The 18603-nt window shown below is 38.9% G+C and overlaps 1 protein-coding gene across 4 annotated transcripts in view; it reads right to left on the minus strand.

Annotated features, from left to right (window-relative positions):
- IGF1 (insulin like growth factor 1) overlaps positions 1 to 18603 on the minus strand; it is a 77582-nt gene that overhangs the window by 15396 nt on the left and 43583 nt on the right. For 2 of the 4 annotated variants that reach the window (XM_003989177.6, XM_003989178.6), the window contains exon 3: positions 6862 to 7043. In XM_003989177.6, the coding sequence (XP_003989226.1) occupies positions 6862 to 7043 (182 nt within the window). Of the gene's footprint in view, positions 1 to 2298; positions 5357 to 6861; positions 7044 to 18603 lie in introns of those variants that run through there. The other 2 variants (XM_006933975.5, XM_023257374.2) reach the window with 2 other exon arrangements.

Consider the following 18603-nt stretch of genomic DNA (forward strand, 5'->3'; position numbering starts at 1 on the left):
GATTAGTTTTCCATAAGAATGTGCCTTCAGTGAAAGAAAAGCAAAGAAACTGCATTTATCTATACTTTTGGAAAGTGATTCACCCCAAATTCCTAGTGATTGAAACAATGCTAGAACACAAAACTATACAAACACACACACACACGCACGCACGCACGCATGCATGCACGTGGAGAAGGTAAAGAAAAGAATCCCTTTCTTCTCAAAGCTATTTTCTGTAGTTAATTACAGATTGTAAATTACCAGCAAGGGCATTTAAAATTAAAATTAGTTGGTTGTACCAATAAGCATTCTTATTTCTATCAAACTTCTATCAAACTTCCACTTTTTCAAAAGAGTTAGTTTCCTGACCAAAGGTCTTAAAACTGTAACCACATTAGTTAATAAAATAAAGCTAGGAATTTTCCAAAATGTTTTCTAGCTTTTGTTACTTATCTAGCAGTAGCCCATCAGATCTGTAATTGAGCTTCTAGTATATGGTGAGAACTTTCCTGGCTGCTCTCAAGAAGTATCAGATATGGACTCACAGGCCCATTGTCCCACATCGCACATAATTTCCCTGCTGTTCTCAATTTCTGTTTCTCTCTTTTTGAGTTTAAATATAAGTCTGTCTTTCTAAGCAAGCTCTTTTGGTTGGTGGATAAAAGTGAGGTAGCACTAAAGGCATAACAGAGCCCCATTAAAGATGAACCCCAATGTCAGGGAAAGGTGCTCAAATTTCAGTTAACACCCTGAGGATGGAGAAGCTGATTTTGACCTGGAAGTTTGGTAGCCATTGAGGAACATTTGCTAACCTCACCCGCTCCTTTAAAAAGGATTTGTCTTGCTTATTAGGTCAGTAAATACTGTCACTGATTTTCAAAGAAATCTGGTAGCTGGGCTTTCATTCATTTCGATGAGCATACAACCTGAGGAATTCTTCACTGAAAGAAAAGCCAAGAAACTCTATTTACCTATAATTTTGGAAAATGATTTACCCCAAATTCCTAACCTCATAAAAGGGCATTCTGCTGCTGCTTCACCTAAAACAGTTTATCTTCTTATTGCTACCAAAGGCTTCCACTTTAACTTCAAACTATCAACTTTGCCCTTGGATTAAAAGTCAACTCCATGTTACCTAGTAAATAGTGCAAAAGCCCTATTCCTTTCACATAGACAAGTAAAAAGAATAGACTTCATCTTTCCCCATGGATGTTAATATACTTAAGAAACTGCAAAATGTATTACTTAAGAAAACATTATTTCTTGGTGGTGGTTGGTGGGAGGGAGGTGGTCAAGGGGTGACGGGAGGGAGAAGGGTCTCTTTGAGGACTCTTTTTTTTTTTTTTTTTTTTTGCTTCTTTTTCCACCCTTACATCCTAACAGCACGCACATTCGAAGCTGTATGAGCTTTTGTTTGTTTTCAAGAGATGTTTGAAAGAAGATCAAATGCCTGTGAAAGGCACTGGATCGGCAGCCCTAGAAACTGAAATGTCCCGGAAGCTGTGTGAGCCCGGAAATATCCCACATTTCTATTTACTTTGGCAATTTTACTTAAAACTAGTAAGAGCTGGAGTTCATGCTACAATTAAATTTTCCTCAGGCACCATGAAATGAAAACACATATTACATTTGATTTTAACTGGTTGAGAAAAATGGTGGTTTTTTGAAAGTTCATTCTGTGACCTTGAAGTAAAAGTTAGCAGTTCCTCACATGGGAGAGCTGAGCTTCCATTTAAGTTGGAATTATTCATAGCACTGGTGTTCTCTGGGTTGGAAGGGCTCTTAGATCACTGAGTTCCCTTCTATCATCTGCTTGAAACCCTACAATTCAGAAGTGCTGAAAATTCACCAGAAAGTGCTGGCAAAGTTGGCCTCGAAGGTTTTGGTGATACAAGACTCACTTCCACATGAAAAGATCTGTTTCTTTTTCAGATGGCTCAAATTTTCAGAACTAGGTAAAATAATATTAACTAAAACTCTAATAGTGATTACTATGTGCCAGGTACCATTTTAAGCAATATAAAAGTTTGTGCACACACATTCACATACATAAACTCAATAAATTCTCACAACTGTAGGAGACAGATTCAATCAGATTCAACCATCATTTGACAGATGAGTAAAATAAGGCACAGGTTTTCACTGGACATGATTTGCCCAAAGCCACACCACCAGTAAGTGAGAATCAGGATTTGAACCCAGGCAGTGTTCTTAGCCAGGTATTCTTAACTACTATGTTTTATTGCCTCTTCAGTCCTTATAACTCTCCTTCATGCCTAGTACAGAGGATGGCACATTGTAGGTGCTCAATAAAAATATTTTTCAACAAATTTATTTCAGGATCATGATTTCTTATATCTTCCCATTTGTTTTACACACAGTCAATTTGCCCTAAGAGAAACAGTAGAATTTTAAATGATGATCAATACTCTGCCTACTTCAAGAAAGCAGCAAGGAGAGAGATAGGTACATAACATTCACTATAAAGTACTACTTAGACAGTTGCCACCTTTAGCAGTAGGTCCATGAATGATTTCAATTTAAGCTATAGAGGGAAGTTCTAAACAGGCAAGACTTGGGTCAGTGCAACTCTTTGCTCTCCTTTTTTTTACTGTGTCCTTGCCCTGCTATCCTATGCCAGGACAAGAGGAGTCATTTCATCTCAGCAATGCTACTCATTTTTATGGTCTTTCTCTTCCACTATTAAGCTGCATATAACAATTATTTGTCCGTCTATTTCATCCATCCATCCATCTAGCATTATATGCCATGTATCACTAGGTGCTTAGTATTGATACTAGAAAGGAGGAGATGGAAAGACTATAATAGATGCTTCCTGTTTACCTCGTTCATATTATTCAGAAATCATATGTTAGGAATTCAAGATGACTGCTTTAGAGTTGATAAAACCCATTCTAAGAAGAAGTGTATTATAAGCCATAGTGTGAGAGTTAAGCGTTCTTTAAGTAGAAAGTTCTATTCCTTTTTTTTTTCTTTTTAAGTCTTTGCCTTACTTCTTTTGAATGAAGTTTATCATAGAGGATAATTAATAGCTTATCCAAAGCCTTGAGTCATAATTGACATTTACTCAGTCAACAGTGAAATAGGGAAGAGAAAATCTCTAAGGAACATTTCCATAGGACACAAATCATTAATTCTTCTGAGGAACTTGAAGAGCCATCTGTGTTTGCAGGCTACTCTCAGGTGGTAGTCACAGTAAATATTGGCTTATGCCTGAGGCTGGTTCCAAAGCATGGATGTCTTAGCAGAAGAACTCAGCATCTCCTGAATAAGGTGGCTGGCTAGATGGGCTTAGGCACCAGCCTAGCTATTGTCATTTCAGATCAGCCAGCTTTTTGTAACCACAGCAGAAGTGGCTTGGCTCCCATTTGGGGCTTTGACATGCTTCTGACTGGACGTTTTCCTCCTGGGCTAAGTCTTGGGCATGGCCTTATATGTTTTGTTATGTTATGTTATGTTATGTTATGTTATGTTATGTTATATTTATTATATAATCCTGGGTTTTCACTGGACCATAGAGGAAGAATGATCCTGAAGTAGAAATACAGCAGGGACATGAAGGACCAGGCAGAAAGTTTCCTTTATACCATGACATCTTCAAAGTAGGTTACTTGGATGAAATGCTTCACTTCTTGGTTTAGTCATCTTCTTACCCAAAGTCTCATTATTTGCTTGACTGACCACTTGTCTCTTATACCCTCTCTCAGCATTTATAATTCACAATTTGGATGATCTGGAGACTTTTTGCTTTATATCTATTAAGACTCTAACCCTACTAATTAAATCAGAGACGCTGAAGGAGAAGATTTACAAGACCTAAATTCTGTGATTCTACTTAGCTCTTTTTACCCTCAGGGAAATCCAACCCCTTGCTCTCATTCATGTTCTTCCTTCTGGTGGAAAAATATTGAATTAATGGAAGATTTCATCTGCCTATTTCTGCCCCGTATTTTCCTTTTGGAATTCTTTCTTAGTCCATGTTGATTATGTGCTCTTCTCTGCTGGCCAGAAGGAGGGCAGCTTAGAACTCAAGTACGTCTTTACCCTTTTGTGGATCTCTGTATCCTTGTCTTTGAAATGAAAGGATTGAGCCAACGAACTTCAGCTCTAAAGTAACACGGTCCTAGGGTTTCCATGGAACAGAAACTCATAGGATTTCATGTATGAAAACCTAGATTTGTGTGTGTGTTTGTGTGTGTATGTGCGTGTGTGTGACAGAGACAGACATACACACAGGTTTATAGGAGATAGAATCAGAAGGCAGTGATCAGACATTAGGAATCTGTTCTGGGCTGAATTGTGTCTCTCCTCAGCCATTCATATGTTAAAGTCCTGACTCCCAGTACCTAGAGTCCTGATTCCCAATACCCAAACTGTTTCCTATTTGGAGATACGGTATTTACAGAGGTAATTTAGTTAAAATGAGGTCAACACCTTCACCTGGACTTTCAGCTTCCAGAAATGTGTGAAAATATCTGTTGCTTAAGCCGCCTGGTCTGTGGCGATTGTTATGGCAGCCCAAGCAGACCAATACATCTTTTATATCTGATTCCAAAGTGCAAAAAAAGAAAAGGTTCAATGACTCCTCTTGCAGGTTACCCCACAGGCCTCATAGGCCTTTAAGCAAACACTGGATGCCCTTTGGCCTCAACCTGGACTTGACTAAGAAATGCAGCCTCCAATGACACTGCAGGAAAGAAAATCTGGGAACTTCTATGACACAATTCAGTCTTGCTGAGAATTTTGGGCTAATATTTAACTCTGGACATATATTGACATGGGCAATTCTTCTATAATAGCTTCACACAAGATTTTAAAATACATGTAAAAGGCTTGAATTTTGTCTTAATTCTTTAACTCTCATTTGTTTTTGGGGGGAGGGGAATGTAGTGTCTTATTTGCCTTTTTTATAATTTTTGTTCTTTTTTCATTCTTGCCACTGTCTTTCTTTGGACTTCCTTGAGCATTACGTTTTTCTTTTCCATTGTCTCCATGTTTGTTATCCACATTCTACAACAGGTTACTTCTCTTCCTTCCATCACATTCATTATCTAGCTCCACCAGGCCTACTGTTCTTCATTCCTCTATAGCACTTCCCACTTTTCTTTATCGCTGTCTGCTTCTCTCTCATCGTCCTTGCCTCTGTCTGCTTAGTCCTTCTCTCCTCCATTTTCCTTTTTTGCCTCTGTGTTCAGTTTCTAGCTCCAGTCTCCCTTCTCTGCTCTTTCTTCTTTCCTTTCATCTGCTGACTTGCTTCCGTCCCCACCTTCTGCTCCCCTCCTGGGTGTTTCTTTGGCCCACCTTTCCTTCTCCTCTGAGACTTCGTTTTCTTGGTGGTAGATGGGGGATGATACTGTAAACATCACAAAAATAATTGCATTGAGAACAGGTGGTTCCCTTGGTGTCCCAGAAGACAGAGCCTTTGAGTCAGCCCAGAATGCCCGGGATCCATGTGGCACAGGAGACAGCACTGGTGCTGGAGGGATGTCTAGGCCTCAGTCACAAGAATCAAGCTTCTAGAACTTTGGGACTGATCTCTAATCCCCACCCCCTCCCCAACTAGAAATTGAGAGGCACTGAGCTACCTAGGAAGAGAAAGAATTAACCTGTTTTTGTCCCCACAAGCACACTTCTCAGCTACATTCTCCTGAGTTACTTCTGTGGTGCTTCCTCCCTGACTCACCCATTGGCTACTGTGTTCTCTCTGCACCAGACTGTGCCCAGTCCCTTCCCATCATTCAAGCTGGCTCCCTGGGGTCACATCTCTGCTAAGCTCCCTGGTCCTCCTCCAGGCTCAGCTGCAGTTTAGGACCAGGAAGCAGTAAATGTGTCATTGTGAACTTCTTGGTTCCTCTTCTTATGCTTTCTGCACAATGCTAGTTTGGCCTCCAAAGAGTAAAACCACAGTTTTTTTTGTTTGGGTTTTTGGTTTTTGGTTTTTTAAATAGTGCCCCCAAGGAGACCCTAATGAGAGCTTCTCTTTCCTTACTCACCCATCCTCACTTTATTTTTTCTCCTTCACCTACCACCTGCTCTTTAGTTCTCATTCTTTCTACTTAGTCACTAGAATTTAATCACTTCTACTCATTTCTTCACCCATTCAACAAAATTTATCAAGTGGCTAATGTGTATTAGATGATTTATGTTGCTTTGGATGGCATAAATAGTACCTCTGAGGTTTGTTTGAAGTCTAGTTCATAGAAAAAGACATCTACAGATTTTGATCATTAGAAATTTCTAGGTGTTCTGAGAACCAAACAGAAATTTCTGCTTTTAATATATTTTTCTTTAATCAGGTTTGCCATTGAATGTGAGTTTCAAATACTTCCCATTTTAGCACATTTTTTTTCTTTGCACCTTTGCAGAATACCAGGACTTGAAAAGTTATGTACTTTGTTATTAATTTTAATTATGACAGATGCTAACACTTGTCCAACAGTTACTTTGTGCAGAACGTGAAAAGAATTGCATGTGTATTTATTAATTCTTAAAACGACCTGATGCAGTAGGTATTGTATCAGTTTTACCGATGAAACTAACGCTTGGATAGGTTATGTTATTTGGCCACGGGCTCTCAGCTGGTGACTGCTGAAGCTAGGACTTCAGTTTTATCTGATACCAAAGCTCACATTTAGTGACTGTTCTCCATTGTCTTCCAGTATCAGACTGTCCAGAGCGGTGAAAAGGAGACTTTGCAATGTGGAGTGACCAAAGGGATGGACATCTGAGGTGAGAATGGTGGTTTTTTGACATGGAAGCCAGGAGACTATGGGACATAGTTTCTGTTTGGTCTACCCACAGGCATAAGATACCTCAGTCTCTTGAGGATGTTGGATCCCTCCCCACCAGCTGGCTTACCTTCTGAGCCTTGGGCATGTCAGTGTGGCGCTGAGCACGGACTGAGCGGGCAGACTTGGCAGGCTTGAGGGGTGCACAGTACATCTCTAGCCGCCTCAGATCACAGCTCCGGAAGCAGCACTCATCCACGATGCCTGTCTGAGGTGCCCTCCGACTGCTGGAGCCATACCCCGTGGGCTTGTCTGTACAAATCAAACAGAGGGGCCTGGATTTAGAGGGGAATCAGCTATCTTCACAGTTCCACCCAGCCCCTGGAGCCTCTCCTCTCCCCACACCTAGTCAACCTACACACCTCAACCTCTTCCTGAAGCTTCCCCAACAATTCCTGATCCCACAGATTCTTCTGGATCACAGTGTGTCTCTAGACTCTGCATTACACTCCTTAGCACTAACTCATGCACCATGCAGTTTATTTTTGTTAATTCTCAAGTTCTCAGAAGCCTGTAGTCAAGGATCTTATCTATGCCCAAACCCAGTCTTTCCTTATATATTCCCTTAGTTTGGAGGCTGCTAGGAATATTAATTAAAGGAAGATCATGTTTCAAGCTTTCTTCATCTTTTTAGCAAATTTGCATAGTTTTTATGCACAGGGTGGCTCAAGTGTTTACTCTTTTGCTTAACTGCTTCCATTGTAACATCAAATTGAGTTTCAAAGGGCTCCTCATTTTACTGATGTTGCTTAAGGTCATTCATGCAGTAAGGGATGGAGCCAGGGCTCAAACTCAGATCTATTCCCTGCAAAGTTCAAGTTCCTCAGACAGCCCCGGAGATCTGTTGAGTAGCTATGGACAAGACACTTAAGCCTCCTGGGGCCTAGTTTACCCATTTGTAAAGTAGGTTTAATATATTCCTTATAAGGTTCTTTAAGGATTACGTGAAAAAATGCACTAAAGGTGCTTAGAACACCCCCTGACATATAGCAGGTCCTAAATAAATATTGGTTCACCTTCTCTGAGTATCCTTTTCCAGGATCTTATATGGTCTCTGAAGAAACAGCTTTTGTATTAACTGCATCCAGAAGCCTTGGAACTTGGAATTGGTAGCAATATTAGTGTTACAGGGCTTCCTCTCCTTTCACCCTAGAGAGACCAGAGCAATCAATTCTGTTTTCTTATAGAATAACTACTACACTGAGACAGAATGAACTAAGTGGCCATCTTTCATGTGATTCTAATTGCCCAGAGGGCATATGATGAATCAAATTTCTTTTGATATTTACAAATCAATTAGACCTCTTTACTTGGCAAGTAGGTTTTGGTTTAGTTTTATTTTGTTTTGTTTTGATTTGGACACACTTTTCCTGGCTCTACAACTAAAAGAGAGGGCAAAACAAGCTTACAGGAACTTAAAATGTACCTGAATTCTTTGTAAACTGTTTGTCACAGTAGAACTTCTGTTAAATCAAATATTGCTTATATACCAATAGATAAAACAGACAAAAGTGAAACTGCTCTGGCTTGGGCAAAGGCAGGGAGACAGGATCTTGGCTTTCTCTTCTCCCAAGGGAGGTAGGGGGCCTGGGTCTTGTGCACTGATATCCAGGCTTCATGGAAGAAAATTTGTGAACCACTGATCCAGAAGAATCCAACTCATCAATCTGGCATTTATTTGATCTTTATTCCTGACAGAGAAGATAATGTTATATTTTAAATAAAAAGTCTTAGGTTTGTATCATAATGACACCGTTCTTCAGAATGGAGTTTTGAAAGTCAAAATCCTCATGTATATTTTGAACTCCCTCGTTAGGGAAGATCAGACCCATGGTAATGGCCTGCTACCAAACTAGTCTGGCTGCCTTGCTGCTTGAAGGGCCAACCATTCATGGCATCCTCTACAAACCCAAATGTTTTCCTGATGTTTGGCACAGGAGCCTGGGGATGCTTCCTCCCTGTAAGGCAGGTTTATTGTCATACTTAGGGCAGCTGGGGGGTAGTAACTCAGTGAGGGTTCATTTGTGGTCTCTTTGGGTGGGGTCTGCTTTCTTGCTTAGGGGCAAACCCTGTGGGTGCCTCATGGTTGAGAGGTTTGGGAGGGACCAGTCAGCTGGCTCCACATGAGGCCTCAGCAGTGCTTTCACTTGCCATTGGAGGATCTACCAGTGCAGAAGACTTGTTCTTCTCGCCAGCCGGGCCCTGGCAAGCTGAGACTCGACCAGTCCCTTGGGCAATGTAAACAATATTTTTTGTTTTTTGTTTTTTGTTTTTATAATCTTTTCCTGGGACTATAAATTAGAGGAAAGACACAAATGAGCTTACATGGTTCTTTGTAATCCACAAAGGACTTCTACATACTTCTTGCTAAGTGGTTATTTCAAGAGATTGAAGGGGTCAGCCAGTTGAGAGTAGCTGATACACTTTGGTTTCTCTCTTAGGGTGAAGGAGAAAGTGACTCAGCCTACCTTGAGGTATCCCTGTTGTCCATCACGGGTAATGATTGCTCTTTGTCAAAAGTATACATTTCTTAATGAGACATAATTGGGATTCGTTTGTTGTGTAATATAGAATAGTAATCTGATGCTTGGAGGTAGGGTGGTAAAGGTGATTCCAAAAACCTTCAAACTTGGCTAATTCAGAAACAACTGATTTCAAAATTCATCCTTGTGGGTTGAATATGGAGAGGGATAGGCTTTGCAATGCCTGGACCTCTTTAGCATTTCCATTTCATGCATCTCTAATATAATGTTCCTTCTAGAGGAAGACACCAACCTTAATCTTGGGAAGGCAGAAAACACTGTATGTATTGCATACTCCCTTCTTGGAGATTCTCAATAGCCATGAAACTCACCACAGTTCTATTTCCTCTTATGAAATAGAAAGTAATCATCAACATAGCAAAAATAATAACACATACTGGGCATGTGCTTTGTCACCTCTCTTAGCTGATCTCAGAGTTTGGCATGGCTCAGTTCTATAAAATAGCTGTGCTTCTAGGTCAATGAATTTAGGAACAGAAATTTAGGACTTTTCTGTAATGCTCCATAAAGAAAATTGACCTTATGTCCATATTTGTTTGGCTTTTTTTTTTAAATGTTGTTGAAATGGTGGTATAAAAACTTGGATTTTTACCATAAATGTAACTACTGGTTGTCTTTAGCTACCATAATTCTAGAGAGATGATTTTCTTTGACTATTCATAATATTACAATGGACTAATTGTACTTCACTTGGAATATATGAATATAATAAGTGTTTAGTTATGACCTTTTGAAGTTTAATTCATCCTTTGAAGTATGCTATAGGCTTGATTTCTGGTTCTATATCAAGATATGTAACAAAAAAACACATTTCTCACTAATTGAGAGGCCATAGTTGAGGGTCAAAGTTTTGTCCTTTATCTTTCAAATACCTCATATTACTTCTTTTTCTTTTTTAATTGAAGTATCATTGACATACACTATTATATTAGTTCCAGGTGTACAACATAGTGATTCAACATTATACATTATGAAATGATCATCATGATAAATCTAGCTATCATCTGTCACCATACAAAGTTTTACAATATTATTAACTATTACCTCTGTTGCACATTGCATCCCCGTTTCTCATTTATTTTATAACTGGAAGTTTGTACCTTTTAATCCCCTTCCCTATATTGCCCATCCCTTACCCTCTCCCCTCTGGCAACTACCAGATTGTTTTCTGTATCTGTGAGTCAGTTTCTATTTTGATTTGTTTGTTCATTTGTTTTTTTTAGATTCCACATATAAGTGAAATCGTATGTTATCTGTCTTTCTCAATCTAACTTATTTCACTTAGTGTGATACTTCTAGGTCCATTCGTGTTGTTACAAAGGGCAAAATTCCACTGTTTTTTTATGGTTGAGTCATATTCCATTGTATATACTATATACTACATCTTGTGTATTCATTCCTCTATTGATGGACACTTAGGTTGCTTCCATATCTTGCCCATTGTAAATAATGTTGCACTGAACATAGAGGGGCATAAATCTTTTCAAATTAGCGTTTCATTCTTTTCAGATAAATACCCAGAAGTGGAATTGCTGGATTATATGAAAATTAAATTTTTAATTTTTTAAGAAACCTCCATAGTTTTCCATAGTGGCTGTACCATTTTGCATTCCCACTACAAGTATACACATATTGCTTTTTTTCTAACACCAAAGTAAAAGGGTGCCTGGGTGGCTCAGTCAGTTGAATGTCCAACTCTTGACTTTGGCTCATGTCATGATCCCAGGGTCTTGGGCTTGGATCCCAAGCCCCATGTTGGGTTCCACGCTGAGCATGCAGCCTGCTTAAGATTCTCTCTCTCTCTCCCCCTCTGCCCCTTGCCCCCATTTGTGCTCTTTCTCTAAAAAACAAACAAAACAAAAAATAATGATATTTGTTGGTATGGTCAAAACTAGAAGTCTGAAACTATGTGGTTTACCAGAAAGGCAGTAAAATAATTTGCTCCAGTATAAATTTTGAGAAAAATAGGGATTTTTTAAATGACATCTAAATTACAGCTATTGTTATTATGATTAATTTTTAAATGAGATGGAATGAATTGTTCTATCCTTACCTTTAAAAACTCATTAGTAGGGTGCTTGGGTGGCTCAGTTGGTTAAGCATATCACTCTTGATTTTGGCTGAGGCCATGATCTCATGGTTTCATGAGTTTGTGCTCTAGCTCAGGCTCTGTGCTGACCCTGCAGAGCCTGTTTGGGATTCTCTCTCTTTCTCTCTGCCCCTTCAAGCTCATGCTCTGTCTCTCTCAAAATAAATAAACTTTAAAAAAATAAAAGCTCCTCATTAGTAACTATGTAATTCTACTCCAGTGGGCAGAGTCAGAATTGGTAGGTGAACAGGAAACAATATTGCCTTAGTATAAGAAAAAAACCAGCAATTTGTGTTCAAAAGTATTAAAAATGGGACAAACTTCTTTTAAAGGTAATGACCTTCCCATTTCTAGAAACAGTTAAGTAAAGGCTGTCTGAACACCTGCCAGAGATCCTAGGAGCATACTCCTGTATTGTACACAACATATGACTGCCATGGTCCTATTTCAAAGATTCTCTAACAAGTAAAGAAATGTAGGAGAAAACCCTTCTAGGCCAAATATTCAATATTGGTTGGAAGCTACTTACATTATCTTCAAAAAAGAGGTTCAAATATTTTTTAACTTAGAAAGCAAAATTATTTTTTCTATTTATCACTTGAGTTCCCCAAGAGTCTTAAAATATTTTTCTCCCTTGAAACTGCCACAAAACAAATAGAATAGAAAAGGGATAGACCTTTCTACAACTAGTATACTCCCAGAGTTCTGTGGTACTGGTCACTTCATTAAGAAATGACCATCTACTCACTCAACCATTAGCATGAAGAGACAACGCATGTATAAAATTTCACAGAAGTTTTCTTGCTGACAGAATCTTGACATTGAAATTTTATATATTTATTTTATCAGTAGTTTTTCTCCAAAGCATGCACATCAAATATTGCTTAGCAGACAAGCTGGCCACCACCTAACCTAGGCTTTGACTGCTCTATGTGTAGACATAATGCATAGTCACAGTGCACTGCTGTATCTTGAAAGTTGGCCAACAGACAGAATTCCAATGGTTAAGCAGCTGGCTTCTATAATAATAGCACTTCCCTTTAAATAATGCATGGTCAGTGGAGTAATTCAATAATCTTCAGGGCAAACTTGCTAGTTACAAGGGTTTTGGGCAGAATTGTGGCATCATCAAAACCACACCAATTAGCTGAGTCTCACATTTTGTCATGGATGCAAGCAACTTGCTTCCCTCCATCTCTGAAGGAGAAGGTGTAATTCTGAGATTTAACTGGGGTCATCACTTCTAGAACAAAGAGTTCTAATTGTTCATTACTAGTAAAAATGGTACTAACTTTACTGTTGCTATATATGCTTGTGTTTCTTATAGGCTTCTCAGAATACAGTTGGGATGCTGTACCCAATTTTAATTTCCTTTGAAACTTCCCCTCTTCTTGAGAAAGCTTTACTTTAATTATTTCAACCCTATCAGTGACAAGAGGAGACACTAATTTGAAGAATATGTATTTATTTTTTCTTAATTATTTTTAAATGTTTATTTACTTATTTTGAAAGAGACAGAGAGAGAGTGAAGGAGAGAGAGAGAATCCCAAGCAGGTTCCATACTCAGTGCAGAGCCTAACACAGGGCTCAATCCCACAAACCATGAGATTATGACCTGAGCTGAAATCAAGAGTCAGACACTTAAGTGACTGAGCCACCCAAGAGCCCCAAGAATCAGTATTGAAATAATGAAAAATGCAAACATTTTGCAAATAAAGAAATATCCAGTTCTGAAAAAACACCTTGCTGCTTTTTGGGTTCTGAGGAATAAAACTATTCTTTAGAAATTGCTAATAGGAGTAGGTTCTAAAGTCAATCATATTTTGAAAGCAGAAAAAAATAAGTAAGACAATTCAAGCTGGCTATTCCTAGAAAATTCATGATTATGTGTTTGATAGAAAACACAGATGGGGTTATTAAGTAATAATAAGCTACTTTCCATTTAACTTTGATTAACTGATGATTGATCACAAAATTAAATACTATACTGAGAATCTACAGAAGCCAAAAAATTAGGTTTCTTACACCAGCTATTTATCCAAAACCTCCAGGCATGTTGACAATTTAGAGTAACTCAGAATGGTTAGTTTCTTAAGGCAACATTTCCCCATGGGCCATCTTGTCTCATAAAAAAAATCATTCGGTTGACATAATTTTGCATGGTATACTGTAGGAAAGTTGGGTAAAATAAAAGTAATCTTAAAGTTGTCTCTATTTTAGCATTTTAATTGCTATTTTCATTTGTGGAAAAGTGAGAATCACTTCTCAATCCTTCCTACACATTTTATGGGTTTATATGGAAAACTGGACTCCTTTTGTGAATTCCTAATGTAAGGAAAATTGTAATAAGACTGTTTATTCAAATCCAACATGTAATACACTGATGGGTGAATTCATAGGATTTGCATTTAACTCAAGGCCTTTTGATGAGTCATTATTTTACCTTTTAAACAAATTCTGTAGAAATCACACTTGAATGAAAACAGTTATTGAGATATGTGTCCCATTGTGCTTAGTAAAGATATGGAAAGAAGCTTTCATGACTGTAGGCCAGGCACATCATTATGCACTTAGAATAACATGGTATATACATACACGTGTATCGGGGAGTCAAGTGACTTACCATCATATCAAAGCTACTATAAAACACTTTGAAATTAAGATTGTTTTTGAAGAATTTTTTCTAAAATATATACCTATTGCTTGCCTTATATGTTGCTAGTGGACTCTATACATTTCTGCTTCCCTGCAGAAGGATCTTTCCAAGTAGGATTGACCTTTGGCATCTGTAAAAGTGAACGCTGAGAAAATGTCCTCTTGTCTATGAACTACATGTCATGAACTTTTCTGGAAAACCTATCACATTTTGGTATTGATTTCACTCTGGTTTATGTTAATTTTTAATTGCCAGTGTTTGCTGGTCCCAATACTTCTCAGTTGGACGAGGTCATCTTTTCTAGGAATCTTGGCCCTATTTGACCCACCTCTACCCCCACCACTCAGCACCTCTTTCTCAGGTACTAAATCCCCACAACCCCAAAAGATCAAAGTATTCTCATTACCCAATCAAGTGAATGTGTGTCTGTGGGTCTGAAAGGAATGAAACAGAGATCTGTGGGGCTTCCCCTTTCTTTAAACCCTTCTTTCTTTTGGAAGCCTCAACTCAAGGACAGGTGTAAAAATAATGCGATTTAATTTGCCTCCATCTCTAAGATCAGGATGCTAAAGCACAAGGCCCAGGGACAAGAAAACTAGAGACTCAGAGAAGAAACATTACCGTTTTAGGACTCTGGATAAATGGTCCAACAGAGTGGGAAGCAACATGATGTATTGCTTTAGTCTGATACAATGCCCTGGAGGATGAGCGTCTTGCCAGGACAGCACAATTTACTAGCTTAGGTCTGATTCCAGGGCTTGGAGGAGATAGATGTAGCCAACAAAATTATACTTTGGCAAGAGAAATGCTTTGCTGGACAGAAATGTTGTCCTAAGGGAATGGTTTGGTTTATCAACGTCTAAGGTAAAAGATAATCAAATGCCAAGAGGTCATTTTTATGTTTGAATTACTTCAGTTGGGCCTGCTATATACGTTAGCTACCATTTTCTAGTTATGTAGTTTCAATTATTTAGAACATATTATGGGATTCGAGTATTATCTGCCAGTGACATCAGTCATACCAATGAAGGAGACAATATGTGCACTGGCTAAAAGCACAGGTTTTGGAGTCAGACAGACCTGGATTCTGCCACTTATTCTACTGTTTACCTTGGGCAAGGCACCAAAATCTTCTAAGACTCAAAGGTTGTATGAAATAGACATATGTAAAAGAGTACACATCAGTCCCAGGACTGATGGGAAGATCAAGCAATAATGTATGTGAAGTATTTTACACAATGTCTGGTACACAGTAAAGCCTAAAATAAATGTTAGCTATAATAGTAATTATTATTATGGAGTGGAGTTGAGTTGGATAACATAACTAGCTGGGCAGGTATCCTTTTCCTCTCTTCCTCTTAAAAATGCATCTTTTCCAAAGTTTGGTTGAAAAAGATCCTTTCTAGATAAAGGAGGACTGTTCTCCATTAAAATAAATGAATCACTGTTCTTTTTAAAGGATATTCAAACTACATGCTGTATAGCCTGTTCTAAATAATTTTAATCTGGAATAGACACCCTCAGAATGGATCCTCATATCAAGTCAAACAAAGCAAAGTCATATGGGCTTTATCTTGACCTTTTGTTACCTTATATTTCTCCCCAACAGTTTTTCACTGTTAGCATCCACGTCCATCTGCTTACTTCAAAAACAGTGTTGCAAGGCATGAGATGGGTATGGGCAAAATAGATGATCAGAAGTGGTTTCCCAATCACTTTCAACCAGCCTATGTATCTTTCTCTTTTTACTTTGCTTCATGCCTCATCTCTTTCTTTTCTCTTCTTCCTCTATTTCTTCTCCCCTGCTATTGACAGCCACTGACGTTTTTACCACTGATGAATTTTAGCACAAAAGTTGATGCTATGCAGACTTCACGGGAATTAGTGTTTAGTTCTCTCCCTGGAATGACTGAAAGTGGGGCTCCCTGTCCTGCCAACCACACTTTGGGAATAAGCAGTCAGCAAGTATACAGTGTCACCAGGCCCACTTAATCACTACTCCATCTTGGACCCATGCCTGAATGAGATGAAAACAGACAAGAGAGAGAATACGGAGGGACATTGAGGAATTGCATATATGGACTTCAGTTATCTCATTTTTTTTTTGAGAAAGGCTATGACGGAAATTGTAAGATGAGTCTGGCTCCAACCTGGAGATTGCAGCCATGCTACCAACATTATCTCCTACACTTGCATTGTTATTGTTCGTTTACTCTTTCAGATGTGAGAAGAGAGGCCTTGTAGGCAAAACATAAGGCACTGGTGAATAGAGGGTAACGCCTCTCTCTCGGGTGCCACAGAAAGATGAATCAGCCAAAAGGGTATTAAAACACATTCTCTTTATTTTTAGTTTCACTCTAAAGTCTATCATTTCTCTTTTCTTTGCAACTTGGCACCTGCCTTGCGTTCTCAGGGGCCCTGTTCCCTGTCAGTCTCCTCACTCAGGCCTCTGTGTTTTGCTCAGGGTGCATCTGGAGATTTTCCCAGGGGTGGGTGTGACACGGTCAGGATGGCAGGTGAAGGGGGTGACAGCTGCCAGGGCAGTCTGGCGTGTCTGAAGGAGAGTGTTGGGAGGTGGAGGCCCCGTAAGGAGAGGCACTGGGCCTGCATCAGGGAGTGAGCTGTTGGAAGGCAGCCTCCACAGCAGCAGAGACAGCCCTTGGCATCACTGCAGAGAAGAAACAGCCAGAGTCAGCGACAGACTGAACACAGAGAAGAGGAGGGAGAGAAAAGGTGGTTAGGGCGTTACATGATATAAATAACTACACGGAGCTCACTTCAGTGCCAGTTGGGTTGTGTGTGATGTCCCTTTCATGCCGGTGTTGTGAACAGTGTTGTTCCTGAACCGAAAGGTCCTGGGAAGTGTTTCTGTAGCACCTAGAACCATGCCATATGCAGAGAGGGAATAAAAAGAAGGCAATGTGGTATACTGAAAACAACATTGGATTTTTGCCTCAGATCCTTTGTGCAAACTCACAAGTCACCCGAACTCTCTGAGATTTAGTTTTCTCACATCGACAAAACAAAGTACGTATAGTATCAAGTGCTCCTTCTAACAGTATGACTCAGGATTATCTGGATGGTTATGCTATCCACTTTTTAATCAATAATGTGTATATGGCATATCAGTGCTTCTCCCTAATAATAGGAAAATATATAGTGAAGAGAAGTTTGATGAGAAAACAAGGAGTTTCCTCTTTGTCAGGTTTAATTTTAGATGAAAATAAGATTTATAGGCCGAATTTAAGGAAAGCAGGGATCAGTGTTGAATTTGATGGAGGCAAATAGGGAATGTCCAACGTGGAGGTGGGTTTGAGTAAGAGGAGAGGACAAGACCATCTATGGGGATTGCAGAAGCCGGTTCAAGGAAGATACAGGTGTGAATTAGAAACAGGATAAGAAAGAGAGTCATTTATTGGAGCTATTGAAACAGTAGAAAGAACCAAACTATATTCTGAAAATCAGGGTCCTGAAGGCTTTGAGGAGTAAGTGAGCCATGGCCTTCACTTATGTGGGCACTTGGAAATGAGGATTAGCGTGAAATCCTGGGCACCACCTTTGATCATTACCCTTCACGAAGCTGCATCTTCAAAAGATGAGTAAGTGACAAGCCCTAGGAAGGTTGCTAATGTTGTTGACTAAAGGGCTAAACATTGTAACCCTTGCTGTGGCTGATTTTTATTTCACTGGTTTCCTTGGTGTCTATGAATAGTATATGAATCCTATGTGATATTCAGTTCCTTCCAGAGGGACAGATACATAGTTTCCCTGGAAAATCCTAGCTACAACTACATGTTGTCTCATCTCTGATAAAGTGAACAGACTTCCAGACAGGTCATCATCTCTACTTTTGGTACCCAAGATCTGCCCAGAGCAAAATTACAAGATGACCATTGTAACATGTCTTTTCAAACATCACTCCCTTTTGTAGTAAAATAAACTAATGTTAAGGTTATTAAAGTTTAAAAATCTGTACAAGGAGTTCTCAAGAAAGTCATAGTATTTATCAAAATACCAAGCAGGTATGCAGACTGAGGCTGAATAATTTATTTAGAGTGATTATATTATTTCAGGAACTTTCGGCTAAAATCTGGACTCATGAGACCATCCTTTGTTTCTTTTTTTTTTCTATTAAATTTCTATTAAACCGCTATTATTTTCTCTCTCTTTTCTCTTAATTGATTGCTTAAACATGACCAAGAGACTTTAAGTGCTTTCCTCAAATTATTGTATTTTATAATTTCATATATCTTTGGACATGATAGCAAACTTGAGGTCAACTAAAGAGGTTTCTTAGTAATCTGGCAATCACTAAACTGTTAGCTTTTAGCCACCCACTCATCCCAACCTCCTTCCCCCAAGTATTTTTTTTTTCTGAGTTGAAGAAGTAAATTATGAATAAGAAGAGAGAGAGAGGTGTGGTTAAGTTGTAGCTTATCGCCAAGATAAAAACTTTTCTTAATTGTATTTCATCTAAGACTGTTACCATGCCTACCTCTTCAAAACTTATTAATGCTATTTAAC

This window comes from Felis catus, chromosome B4 (genome assembly GCF_018350175.1).
Source record: "Felis catus isolate Fca126 chromosome B4, F.catus_Fca126_mat1.0, whole genome shotgun sequence".
Classification (NCBI taxonomy): domain Eukaryota; kingdom Metazoa; phylum Chordata; class Mammalia; order Carnivora; family Felidae; genus Felis; species Felis catus.